General features: G+C 42.8%; 1 protein-coding gene across 2 annotated transcripts; it reads left to right on the top strand.

Annotated features, from left to right (window-relative positions):
* Positions 1 to 7,926: 7,926 nt before the first annotated feature.
* Positions 7,927 to 12,485, top strand: LOC311050354 (uncharacterized protein). Of its 2 annotated transcripts, XM_084064371.1 has the most exons (6): positions 7,927 to 8,013; positions 8,929 to 9,023; positions 9,664 to 9,735; positions 9,996 to 10,067; positions 11,384 to 11,455; positions 12,097 to 12,485. In XM_084064371.1, exons 3-6 carry the CDS (start codon positions 9,729 to 9,731, stop codon positions 12,285 to 12,287), a joined length of 342 nt encoding a protein of 113 aa, XP_083920497.1. In that variant the 5' UTR covers positions 7,927 to 8,013; positions 8,929 to 9,023; positions 9,664 to 9,728; the 3' UTR covers positions 12,288 to 12,485. The 2 variants fall into 2 exon arrangements, with proteins under 2 accessions (XP_083920497.1, XP_083920496.1); XM_084064370.1 differs by having other exon boundaries at positions 9,664 to 10,067.
* The last annotated feature ends 1,020 nt before the right edge of the window (positions 12,486 to 13,505 follow it).

The raw sequence follows: 13,505 nt of genomic DNA, 5'->3' as shown, positions 1-13,505 counted from the left end.
TAATCATCTTTAATCATCGGGATATTATCATATATTTTGTCATGACTATTGCATAGTAAAATGTTCATATTGCAACAGCTCTACAACAGAATATAAAAATATTGAAGAAAGAGAGAGAACATTAAACGTACTGAGGTATGGATGGTCTTCAGGTTCCTGTTTAATAGAAATGGCACTGGCTGAGTCTGGAGAGTTCATCTTCACCTTTAGTCTGGACTCCACACACTTGTCTGAAATGAAGGAATTGAATAAGGACTTTAGGGTTCCATGGTTCTAGTGTCCCCTAAAAAGGTGATCATTGGGTATTATTAATATATGAGGAAGAATGTTTTTCCAAAAATTGTACAGTAAGTGTTAAAATGATATTTGTATGTGGACAAAACCCACCAATCTGAACGTTTATGTAGATGTGCGCTGCAGTAATCTGATCACTGGTCAGTCAGTCTATCATAGCAGCACTTCATTCTTGCAGCCCGAGCCCCACGGGCATCTGCTTCTTTCACACCCACAGCCAGAATACGTAAAGAACAGCGATTTGTTGAGTATTCGCTTGTCTGGCTCCTAGTTTATCGAGTTGAGAGAGCAACTGCACACGTAGCCAGTAACAGAGCGGTCATTGTGGCGAGAGGCAAGCATGCAGCCAATACACAACAACAACCATTGTGCAACACAATGGGAACAGTGGGGTGCTAGACCAGCGCTGGTCAGGGATTTTTTAAATTTATAAATAGACCAGCGGTCGGCGAGATCGACAAGCCGATTGCTAGGCCCTTCTGACCCCCCTTCCGTTGCCTATGGTGTGTGCACCACAAGGCAACATGGCCAATTTGTTTAATCATCTTTAATCATCGGGATATTATCATATATTTTGTCATGACTATTGCATAGTAAAATGTTCATATTGCAACAGCTCTACAACAGAATATAAAAATATTTAAGAAAGAGAGAGAACATTAAACGTACTGAGGTATGGATGGTCTTCAGGTTCCTGTTTAATAGAAATGGCACTGGCTGAGTCTGGAGAGTTCATCTTCACCTTTAGTCTGGACTCCACACACTTTAGGGTTCATGGTTCTAGTGTCCCCTAAAAAGGTGATCATTGGGTATTATTAATATATGATAAAATTGTACAGTAAGTGTTAAAATGATATTTGTATGTGGACAAAACCCACCAGTTCATCAAGTATACCTGGTTGGCACCTTACCACCACCCACTTGACCAAGTCCCTCCCCTCCTCCTCTACATGACCACACCCACGTGTGTCGTTTTCTTACCCGATCGTAGTAACTTGGCAACGCCCCCCTTCTGTGACACACACGGAACGGCTTCGCCCCTAATCACTGCGTCTCATTCCAAGAGGACAGCACTGGCCGGCTTTCCTCCGTGGTGGAAGATAGTCCTCGGCGCTGGCACTGCCTGGGGGGGGGAAATAATTTACGATTCTGTCCCCATCGGTACCTCTATCAGCCACTATGTAATGATGCTGGGGTGTTTTCCTGCATTGAAACACAGTCCTCTTTCTGAAATCCGTATTTTCCCTAATATTTATGTTTTGACATCCGGGTATCCAGCTCTGTCCGGGACGTAAATGAAACGCACGCATGTGCGTGTCCTTGTGAACTGTCCTATCAGCGTCCTCGCTCAATGTTCTGTGATTGACAGCGAAGGTTGGCCAATCAGGTGGCGAGTTCAAGTGAAACCGAATTGAACTGAGTCCAGCCTGAGTGCACCCGAGCTAAAACGAGCGGCAGCCATCTTGTCTATGCGCTATTTTTTGTTTGGCATTTAAAACTTGAAAACGCTGTCAAACTTCTTTTTTGAGGCACGGAATTGACTTTTAAGATATCGTTTGGATAGAATTTAGTTGTTTAACTTGATATATGTGGTCAATTAATCATGTCAGAGCCTATTTAAAAAATAAAAATACAGAGAACCGCCAGGGGCGGGCAGTGACACTCATTGTATCCGAATAAAGCAACCTATTTTCGGCATGGCCCGTTCAGAAGTCCCCCCTGTGTCACCCCCTGGTGGTTGGGGAAACAAACTGCTGATGAGGGGGGGGGGGGGAGTGGAGTCTCTGAAGTTGCCTAGAATCCCTTTAATGGCTGTAGTCTGTTCTCACCAAGTGGGCCGAGTGGTCCGCTTCGCTGGTCGCGACAATAACTATGCCTAAACCTAACCTTAACCCTAATAAAATAATGTGCGACACATTTTAGATTATATAAATAAACAATGGCGGGAGAGAGATTCCATCCAGACTAGATGCTGGGATTGGAAGTCCAATGTTTAACGCCACAGAACCATGTGGTATTTAGGGATGGGACGATAATCGTTATTCTCGTTTATCGTGATAAAAAAAATGCTAACAATAATCGCATCGCAGAGATTTAAATTTATCGTGAAATTGTCCTCCGTCATACACTGGGATCAATTCAGCTTTGCCGAGCTGCATATCCGGTACCACTTAAACCCTCTAGGATTGGTAAAACGCAACGCGACGCGTTGTGAGCTTGTAGATCGGCTATTTTTGGCAAATGTTCCACCCCAGACAAGGGATGCTGGGGTTCAAGTGGGATTTTAATCCGATAGTCAGAGTGCAATACACCTCCCAACCATTAGTGTCGCATGGTTGAAAGCGTAGGACAAAATGTGGAGAAAATGGCCGGCGATCGGATTAAAATGCTTTTTATTGAACAATACGAGAGATACGGGTACTTATCGCGGAACGGATCAACTTGTAACATCCGTGGCTCATGGGTAAACACTTTATATTTGAAATGTGAACGTTTATGTATATGTGAGAGTTGTAAATGTAAAACAAATGGAACACCACTCTAAAGCAGGAACTCTCGGTTCACAAGATGTGAACCATGGCTAACATAGATGCAAAACAACCTGAATGAGTTGATCTTTATACCTGCTGTGTTTCAGTGGTTGAGCTGCTAACAGACGTCCTCCTGCTGCTTAACGACGACACTGTTTAGAAACGACACGTTTTACTTTTCTTTGCATTTTACTTTGATATAAATCTATGGTATTTTAAAGTGTCAACAACAGTCAGTCAACACACCATGCTGTTTACACTACTACATTGTGGCACTAGAGCAGTGTTGCCAGGTTTTGTGAGAGAAATAAGCAACCAGGTCTAGGAAAACAAGCCCAAAAGCAGACCACCCCACATAGCAAAACCTATGCAGACTGGTCTGGCCCAAATGCCGTTTTCGTTCCGGCAGTCTGGCAGACCTCCGGCAGAATATCACTCCGGCAAGTGGTATGTGGACCGGATGTGAGCCAGGTCTGGCAATGATGGCACCGGTTACATGATGGCAAGCCGCATATGGGCCGAGTATAGATTGGGTTCATTTGGCCCACATTAGGCATTTTTGTATCTGGCCCACAGGTGTTTTGGGTTCATTTGGCCCACATTGGGCATTTTTGTATCTGGCCCACAGGTGTTTTGGGTTCATTTGGCCCACGTTAGGCATTTTACAATCTGGCCCACAGGTGTTTTAGGTTCATTTGGCCCACGTTAGGCATTTTTGTATCTGGCCCACATGTATTTTGTGTTCATTTGGCCCACATTGGGCATTTTTGTATCTGGTCCACAGGTGTTTTGGGTTCATTTGGCCCACATTAGACATTTTTGTATCTGGCCCACAGGTGTTCTGGGTTCATTTGGCCCACATTGGGCATTTTTGTATCTGGCCCACAGGTGTTTTGGGTTAATTTGGCCCACGTTAGACATTTTTGTATCTGGCACACATGTGTTTTGGGTTCATTTGGCCCACATTGGGCATTTTTGTATCTGGCCCACAGGTGTTTTGGGTTCATTTGGCCCACGTTAGGCATTTTACAATCTGGCCCACAGGTGTTTTGGGTTCATTTGGCCCACGTTAGGCATTTTTGTATCTGGCCCACATGTATTTTGTGTTCATTTGGCCCACATTGGGCATTTTTGTATCTGGTCCACAGGTGTTTTGGGTTAATTTGGCCCACATTAGACATTTTTGTATCTGGCCCACATGTGTTCTGGGTTCATTTGGCCCACATTGGGCATTTTTGTATCTGGCCCACAGGTGTTTTGGGTTCATTTGGCCCACGTTATGCATTTTTGTATCTGGACCACATGTGTTTTGGGTTCATTTAATTTATCATTTTTGTATCTGGCACACAGGTTAGCCTTACTTCTATCTGGCCTGCATGTGTTTATGGGCTTATTTGGCCCAGATTAGCCTTATAATTAACAAGCCCTAAAGGGCGATCTCGCGCACATGGGTGCATGCACATGAGCCCTTGCACATGGGCGTTTTGGCATGTATACCCTTCTGCTGAGCTGGTTGAGTCACACTGTGATGTCAAAACAGGTCAGCTATATCCATATATGGGGTCTCTTTGGCTTGGATGTGTTGAATCCTAAATGGTAAATGGTGCATTTATATGGCACCTTTTTTATCCAAGTCCCTTGGATTAAAAAGGCTGCAAGGCAGCAACCTGCGTACCAGGAGCAATAAGGTTCAGAGTCTTGCTCAAGGACTCTTCGACATGTGGACCTTGAAAGTGTATTCTCCGGGGTGGGTAACCTCTCAGCACCCCACCCACACTGTAAAATAGACTATTTTGAGCAGAAAACAAACCATGCCATGTCGGAACTACCATGTCATGTCGGAACTCAGCACACTACCACTGAAAGTCAATGGGGATGTGCTAAGAGTTCTGACACTTTCCGACATTGAAGGACGCATAAGAACCTTTGTTTATGTGAGTAGCGACGTAGTTTAGTTTATTTTGACTACAGTTTAGCGCCCGTAGCGCGGTGCCTCGCACGGTCCGTTTTTTTGTCATGCCGGAACCGGCTTGCCATAAGTGAGCCAGATCTGGGCCAGATCTGTTTGCCAGATTTGGCTGTGTTTTGGATGTGGATGTCTTTGCTCTTCGCACCATGGCAACCTCTTCCACCCCCTCCTGGGGGGCACCCACGATCCTGCCCGCCCCCCCAAACCCTCTGAGCCTTCTGAGTGAAAAGAGCTTGCTCTTTCTTCTGCTGTGCAGTGCATTGGCATCATCGGACCAGTCAAGCGAAATGTTTAGGTGCACGCCCAGGAATTTGTAGCTGTCCACCAGCTCCACCGACTCTCCTTTGATGATGCTGGGTACTGGTGGGACCTTTCCTGCTTCTTCGGGGATCCACCGGCATCTCCTTAGTCTTGCCGGGGTTGAGTGGGAGGTGGCCCACCTCGCTCCATTGCACAAAGCCGTTCACCACGAATGTAACGTGGATAATGCAGCAAAGTGAATGGCAGTGATGACAAACACTCCTGAAGAAGAAACAGTAGTGCAGACACTCTCCAATGGAACTGTACGTGGAACTGATACTCACATGCACTTGCCAGTATTCTGAACATCAGCTGTACATGAGCTAAGCAACAAAGTCCTTATGAAAATATGTAATTCTTATACTCCAAAACGGCACTGCAACACGGCTGTCTCTGTAAAAAATGACACATGACTCAGAGTTTGAACACCTGTTCCATAACAGGCTTTGAGAACCCACACATGTGGGACTGGACTCCTGATTGGCTGTCAACTATGAATACATCAAAACTCAAAACCCTCCTTTGAGGGGTTTCCACATGGGTCTGTAACTCAGACAGACTCCAGCATGTAATGGTTTGACATCCTGTAATATTGTTATAAATACCGGGGTCCCACAGGGTGTCTTGCCACATTCTCTTCTCCATAAACACAAACAAAATCACATGCAATAACAATGGACTGTCATTCTTTAAATATGCAGGTGACAAGCGCTCTCTGACCACTTGTGGACATGCATGGTTCTCCCTGAAGCTGAGTGTCAGTATAAGACCCAAAAGCGCATGTTCCTCCTGAGGAGTCTGAATGATTTTAATAACAAGGACAGTTTAACAGTATTGAATCAGTTCTCACATTCAACACATCACAAAAAAAGTTAAAAACAACAACTCACAAGAATCATTAAACAATAAAGCTACCGAAATCACCCACCACACCAATATGTGTCTCTACATGCAGTAAAAAGTAAGGCAGATCATCAAGGACCCTTCAAACTGGGTTGAGGGGGTTCCAGGGGTACCCAGTTAAATGACATGACAGAGCCTTTTACTCTGTTATAAGTAAAAGGTCTGTGTTCAAATTGTTACTTGAGTAAAAGTACAAAAGTATTGGCATCAAAATACTTAAAGTATCAATAGTAAAAGTACTAAAATGTTTGAAAATAGCAGATCTACAAGCTCACAACACGGCGCCAATGCAACACGTTGTGAGCTTGTAGATCTGCTATTTTCATTATAATTTATATCTGCAAAGTAACTAAGTATAAAGTTTTCAATTAATTGTAGTGGAGTGAAAGTACATTATTTGTCTCTAAGTTGTAGTGGAGTAGAAGTAAAAGTATTGAGAATGGGAAATACTCCAGTAAAAAAAAAATACCTAAAAATGTTACTTTAGTACAGTGAGTAAATACACTTATTAACTTTACACCACTGTGATCTACAAGCTCACAACACATCGCTTTGTGACACGTTGTGAGCTTGTAGATCTGCTATTTCCAAAGGATTTTATACACATGATAAGTAAAATGGGACATTGTGCATAATGAGTACTTTTACTTTGAGTACTGAAGTATATTTTGATGCCAAAAAATGAAAACCCTCCAACTCTATTCCCATTGCCTGAGAGACAAGAGCCTGCGGTGATTGGTCGTGATGGTTTCCCTGACAACCGATAAAACCTGCGCTCATTGGTCGTCCCTCAGAACACACCCCCGTGTCCTGTGCTCTCATTGGTTGCATGACTCCAGCGCATGAGATAACCAGCTCAGCTGGTCTAATCAGCAGCAGCTGTGACTGAGATTGTCTTTGGGAGACGTCGACAGAACACAGAACAGCAAAAAGAGGTATGTTTATGCATTTATAATTATTTAGATCACGTCTGAACATTAATGGTTGAGAAATAACGTTGTGACTCAACATATGCTGCACATAATGTAAGATTCTGTTGGTTAGTTAGCCTGTAGTGTAACAGGTATTTCCTTGTAAACACAAACCGTTTGTTTGGACGTTTTAAAAGACAACATGCTATTAAAACAAAAGTATCTTGCCTTTTGTATATAGAATACATAGGTGTGTGGCCTTTTCTACTGTTTATCATGAAGTTGCCTCAATAATCTATATTTATTTTACTTATATTGCAGGGCTTTGTAGGCCAGGGGGGACTTTTAATAAACAAGTCAAAGGTAAGGTTCCATTGGTACACTCTTGAGTTACTGACACGTAAGGGTCCATTTGGTTCCATTTGTACACATGTAACCAAATGGACCCTGACAGGTCTGTAACTGACAGTATACATGGAACCAAATGGACCCTTACAGATCTGTAAGAGTTACAGACCTGTACGGGTCCATTTGGTTCCATTTGTACACTCACAGTTACAGATATGTAAGGGTCCATTTGGTTACATGTGTACACAGTTACAGATATGTAAGGGTCCATTTGGTTACATGTGTACACTCACAGTTACAGATATGTAAGGGTCCATTTGGTTCAATTGGTACTCTCAGAGTTAAAGGCCTGTAAGGGTCCATTTGGAATCTTGAGGGTCCCTGCTGAACCCCACCTGAGAACCACTGTACATTTAATGTGTTGGTTCTTAAAGTGGGTTTCTAGAGATGGTTCCTCCAGGTGTAAATACACTTCTCTTGTGGGGTTCCTTGGCGCACAACCTTTTCAAATCTGAAGCCAAATACAATTGACATGGAAATCTTTGAGAACCACTGATATGATATAGCTACTTATAACTTATTTTAAGGTGAATTGTAATATGACAACTGTAAACAAAATTAGAGTTTGAATATACTGTATTGTTAGTTAATCAAACATTTCTTTCCTTGCAGGGCTGTGATTGTCATTGGTTGTATGACTCCAGCGCATGGGAGAAGTTCATTACTGTCTGATCAGCAGCTGTTATTTTCACAGCAAGTAAGTTCAATCTGGTTGATTCTGTTGCATCTCTGCGCTATCTTTTTCCTTGGTGTGCTAATAATCGTTCAAACAAGGCATATATATCATCAAAGACGTATTTGACTATCTGTCAGGACTTCTAACTTGACTGCGTGACTCATTTACGCTGCACCGCACACACACCGCGTTTAGATGCGAGTGAGCAACAGGCATGCTGTCACTGAAATATGGACCGTGGTGACAAACGCTCTAAAGTGTGGCTTCACTAAAGCCTTAGATCAAGACTATCGTATATGTATTTTATCAAATCTGACTTTTACTTTCGTATCTACGAGAGTCTTAGTGACCACACCCCCAGTTTGCCCTGAAATGTCACCGGTAAAACCTGGAGCTGTATGTCTCCAAACATGTAGAAATGCAAAACATAAGGTGCTTGCCCCAAATGTTAAGTAGGTGTCCAGAGTATTTGTGCAATGTATTAGTTCATATTTTTCAATAAAGAAGTGCTTTAATCCCATCTGTGGCCGAACGCCATTCCCCCCCCTCGTTTACTTCATATTTACATGTAAATTGTGTAATTCCGGCTTTCACTAGATGCGCCACGTCACTACCGCCGATCTACAAGCTCACTGCCTTTTTAAAAAGGAGGAAAAAAATTAAAACGTGCAGCTCACTGTATAATCCACAAATGAATCGACTGTTGGAATAAAGGCGAGGATGTTACTCTATTCATTAAATGTCTTAAATTGACTAAGGCTTAAAAGAATAAAGTTACTTTATTCGTGTGTAAATATGTAGATGCATTGTTGTTTTTTAAAATGTATCTTCTCTCTCTTCCCCTTGCTCCATCTTCTTCCCTTTCTTTATGGAAATACACCCACTGTTTTACACCTGCAAACCTGTGATGTGATAAAGCTTTTCTCATTCTCATAGGTGTTGAACCAAATCTGCTGCCATTAGCTGATACCCAATCCCTAGAAAACCTGGAGGAGCGGCTACAAAATAGCCCCGACCTCAAAATCCAACTGGTAAGAATTTCAGTTCTACTCGGGGAAGACACACACACAAAACCCTTTTTGTTTGTTGTTTAATGCTAACCCTTATCTTAAATTGGCTTCTAACAACTTTGCTGGGACATACAATATAGAATTGAGAAGCTAATTTAGTCAATCATGAAGGAACACTGCTATTCTATAGCTACTGCTATTTTTTAAAGAATTGTGCAGTAAGTGATTTTGTTTATTAAAAGATAAACATATCTATATTCGGATGGCAATAATTACTATGAAGTGTTCAGTAACAGGGGTCTCCCTGTCTCTCCAGGTGTTTAGTAAACAGAACATGCATGTTATGGTCAGATACCAATGTTATCCAATCAGAGATGACTCATACAGGATAAACAAGTGAAATTGGAAATAATGACACAAAGAAGTGAGCAGTAGCAGTACTCCAAGTCTTTCGGGTGACTGAACTCATTTCGGCTGCTTGTACCTGTGACCTTATGCTTTTGGTCATGACCCACACTTCAGCACAGAGCACATCATCCTTAGTTCCAAATTCTTGTTCTAAACAAAATTGATTTATTTTCCCTTACTGTTTTATTTACCGTTGCACTGAGAATTAAGACACATTACTAAAGAAACATTCTCATGATTGCTTTGATTTCAGGTCTCCAGCGTCAGGTGGAGGTGGGGGCAGAAGAGGCCGAGACAGGGGGTTCTCAAACAGCTCCAATGCAGAGTGAGTCTTGTCTAGAAAGATGGTGTGTTTACATTGATACAGTTCATTCTGGAATAGGGGTCTTGTCTGGCCATTAATAACTGAGCTTAAATTATCTTAAATTCCAAGTTCTTCTTCTAAACAATATGGATTTGTTTTTTCTTTTTTTTCCCTCCAGTTTTCCTTACTGCATTTTATTTTATTTATTTATTTTTTTACCGTTGCACCGAGAATCAAGCCCCATGACTAAAGAAACATTCTGATGTTTGCTTTGATTTCAGGTCTCCAGCGTCAGGTGGAGGTGGGGGCAGAAGAGACCGAGACAGGGGGTTCTCAAACAGCTCCAATGCAGAGTGAGTCTTGTCTAGAAAGATGGGGTGTTTACGTACAGTCAGTCCGGAAAGTATTCAGAATGCTTCACTTTTCCTACATTTTCTTATGTTACAGCCCTATTGAAAAAAGTATTTTTGAATATGTTTCCACAAGTTTGGCTCACATATTTTTGGGTAGTTTTGACCATTCCTTTTTGCAGAACAGCTGCAATATATGCCAGCTTATGTTCAGCTAAACAAAGTAACGTTTTAATTCAAATATCAACTTTAACGATCGGACCAACATCTAGGCTAAACATGTCACGTTTGATCTCTTCGCAGAGCATCAGTAGAATAATGATAAGTGGCTGAGCTCATCAGTATTAGTGTTGGGTCGATAGTCAAACTAGGCTATAGATTTTAAGATATAATGTCAAATGATTGAATAAATCTAAGATAGTCTAATTGATACTGTACAGTATCAGCGGCGCTATAGACAAATTGTTTCAAACAGGCTGTTTTAGAAACAATTTTACATCAAGTTGTGCAGATGTGAAGGCGAAATATATTGAACTTGCAACGAAAATGAGAAAATCAGATTGATCAGAATAAGAGGAATTAGAGGGGTGTGTTCTAAAATAATAGCCTACTCTACACTGAAGGTATGATAATGACTGCGCGTGCATGAGGACTCCAGTCTTTGAGCTCATGACAAAACACAAAGGTTGCATTCGTTCAGAAAATAATGTTTGATACGAGCTGTCCAGAAGGCTCTCATCCACTGCAATGTATTCACTGAAGTTCTGGTAGATGTTATGCCACCGAAAGTGTCATGGCGCATCTCTATGGACGCAACCACGTGATGTATGACACTTCCTTATGAGATTTTCCTTGACGGCTTCAAGGAAGTAACACGGAAGTATCCATTATTGTTTTACAATGGGCGGCGACACTACAGGCCAATCAAAGCCTTGTTTTTCCAGGGACTTCTGGGGTTGTTTCTTCAGTGCACTCAGGGCATGGTGCTGCAGCACATCAAGCGCACCGTAGATTCTGTCATGTGACGGGAAAGACCCGCGGTGATTGGCCAGTTTCTCCAAGAAACAAAAATGCCGACCATGTATGCTAATTACTGAGAATGTCCATCGGCCATTGCCGGATGAGGCATCTAGGTATTTATATCTATGCTTGTACCTGTGACCTTGTGCTTTTGGTCATGACCACATCTCATCTTTAGTTCCAAATTCTTGTTCTAAACAAAATGGATTTATTTTTCCTTACTGCGGTTTTATTTACCGTTGCACTGATAATTAAGACACATTACTGAAGAAACATTCTCATGATTGCTTTGATTTCAGGGCTTCAGCGTCAGGTGGAGGTGGGGGCAGAAGAGACAGAGACAGGCGCATGTGAAGGAGCTCCAATGCAGAGTGAGTCTTGTCTAGAAAGACATGGTGTGTTTACGTAGATACAGTTAGTTCTGGGATGGGGTCACGGCTCCAGACGTAACTTTTTCACTGGTGCCACTTAACTTTTCAGTAGGTAGCACCACCAAAAATTACTTACCCCCCCCCCATATAGCCTACAGTATGTAGGAATTGTGTTTTAATATACTACTTAAGATGTCTGCCAATATTGATAATATGGTGTACCATCACTAGCTTAAGTTTTTAAGTGCTTTATTTATAAAGTACATACAAAGTTATTTTTACATAGAAAAATAAATACTCCTGGGAAGAGGAAGAGGAAGAAATCGTTATTTACCCAGGGTTTGGACTAAGTTGCAGTAACTTATTTCTTGCCAGACCCTGCAGGATTGTTAATCACCCGGTGATTTTCATACCTAGTGTCGTGTTGGGGAGTCGAACTGGGAACCTCTCGGTAACAAGCCTGACCCTCTTAACCACTAGGTCACCGCATCCCTTGGGTATACAAGCCTAAATAATAAATTTACTTTGATGCTGCGTTTTCCCCCCTCTTTTCTTACACAGGTTTTTATTTATTTACTATTTTACCAATAATTAAGCCACTTGACTAAAGAACAACATTCTTATGTTTGCTTTGATTTCAGGACTCGGATCTCATCAGTTCTGTTCTGACAATGGCCAGAACAGCATCTACAACAGCCTCGTGGAGGAGGTCTGCCATCTCTGCGTGAACCTTGGTTCTGAGGGAGGTGCGAGCTACGTGGATGAGGGTCTCCTGGTACAGTTCTTTGTGACTCACAGTTGTCTAACCCTAACCCTTATCGGAAATGTATAATGGACATGATGAGATTTGTTGACTCGGAACGTCAAATTCTGTGAGTTAAATTTTGGCGAGGGAGGACCGTCACTTCAGCAAAAAAGCACTACTTTTTTTTTCAGTTTACAGTTTCTTGTTAACTGCATTGTTCACATATTCCAAATGTTGACTGCATTGTTCATACACGCATTTGCCTCACATGGTTTGCAGTTTAATAATAAAAAAGCAGAAAACTTTATGCTTGTTTTTATTTTATCTTAGTCAATTATAGCCTGTGTATGGCATTTAGTATGGCTTGATTAAAGGAGAGAGCCTGACTAAAGCACAACGCCCCCTAAATAAGACCTTTGTCACACCCCATCTTAACTTCTACAGTTGACTTTTTTCATAGGTGCTCCTGTTTCCATAGTGGAAACACTGTTCTGGCTCATCACTGGGTCAGCACAGTGTGGCCCTTTACAGCTGGCCCATGCACGGTTCATGTATGTCTGAGCTTCTGGCAAACCGATCTGGCGCCAGACCAGGGGGTATAGACCATTGCTCCGAGCGAGCCATGACAAACTGCATGATCCGGGCCATAACTTTGCCAGCTTTGGGCCAGAACATTATGTCCACAGCTGGCCCTGTCCTGGCAAATGTATGGGCCAGCTGTGGGCACAGTGTTCTGGCCCTATGCTGGTGACCCATATCTGGGCCAATTATGGACACATTGTTCTGGGCTAGTTCTGGCCAACCATGCCTAGGCCAAGTATGGACACAGTGCTCTGGCCCTGTGCTGGCCAACCATGTCTGGGCCAGCTGTGGAAACACTATTCAGGCCCTGTGCTGGTGACCCATGTCTGGGCCAGCTGTGGAAACACTGTTCAGGCCCTGTTCTGGCGACCCATGTTTGGGCCAGCAGTGGAAACACTGTTCTGGCTCATCACTGGGTCAGCACAGTGTGGCCCTTTACAGCTGGCCCATGCACGGTTCATGTATGTCTGAGCTTCTGGCAAACCGATCTGGCGCCAGACCAGGGGGTATAGACCATTGCTCCGAGTGGGCCATGACAAAGAGCATGATCCGGGCCATAACTTTGCCAGGTCTTTTTTGCTATGTTCTGGCTCATCACTGGGTCAGCACAGTGTGGCCCTTTACAGCTGGCCCATATACGGTTCATGTATGTCTGAGCTTCTGGCAAACCGATCTGGCGCCAGACCAGGGGGTATAGACCATTGCTCCGAGTGGGCCATGACA

The sequence above is a fragment of the Gymnoscopelus microlampas genome (assembly GCF_963454915.1).
Source record: "Gymnoscopelus microlampas genome assembly, chromosome: 8".
Taxonomy (NCBI): domain Eukaryota; kingdom Metazoa; phylum Chordata; class Actinopteri; order Myctophiformes; family Myctophidae; genus Gymnoscopelus; species Gymnoscopelus microlampas.
This window is presented reverse-complemented; position numbering and strand designations above follow the sequence as displayed.

Coding starts and splice junctions, on each gene's coding strand:
- LOC311050354 (XM_084064370.1), top strand. CDS start 9,977: ATGTTTGCTTTGATTTCAGGTCTCCAGCGTCAGGTGGAGGTGGGGGCA. Junction 10,068..11,383: donor TCAAACAGCTCCAATGCAGA/GTGAGTCTTGTC, acceptor CTTTGATTTCAG/GGCTTCAGCGTCAGGTGGAG. Junction 11,456..12,096: donor TGAAGGAGCTCCAATGCAGA/GTGAGTCTTGTC, acceptor CTTTGATTTCAG/GACTCGGATCTCATCAGTTC.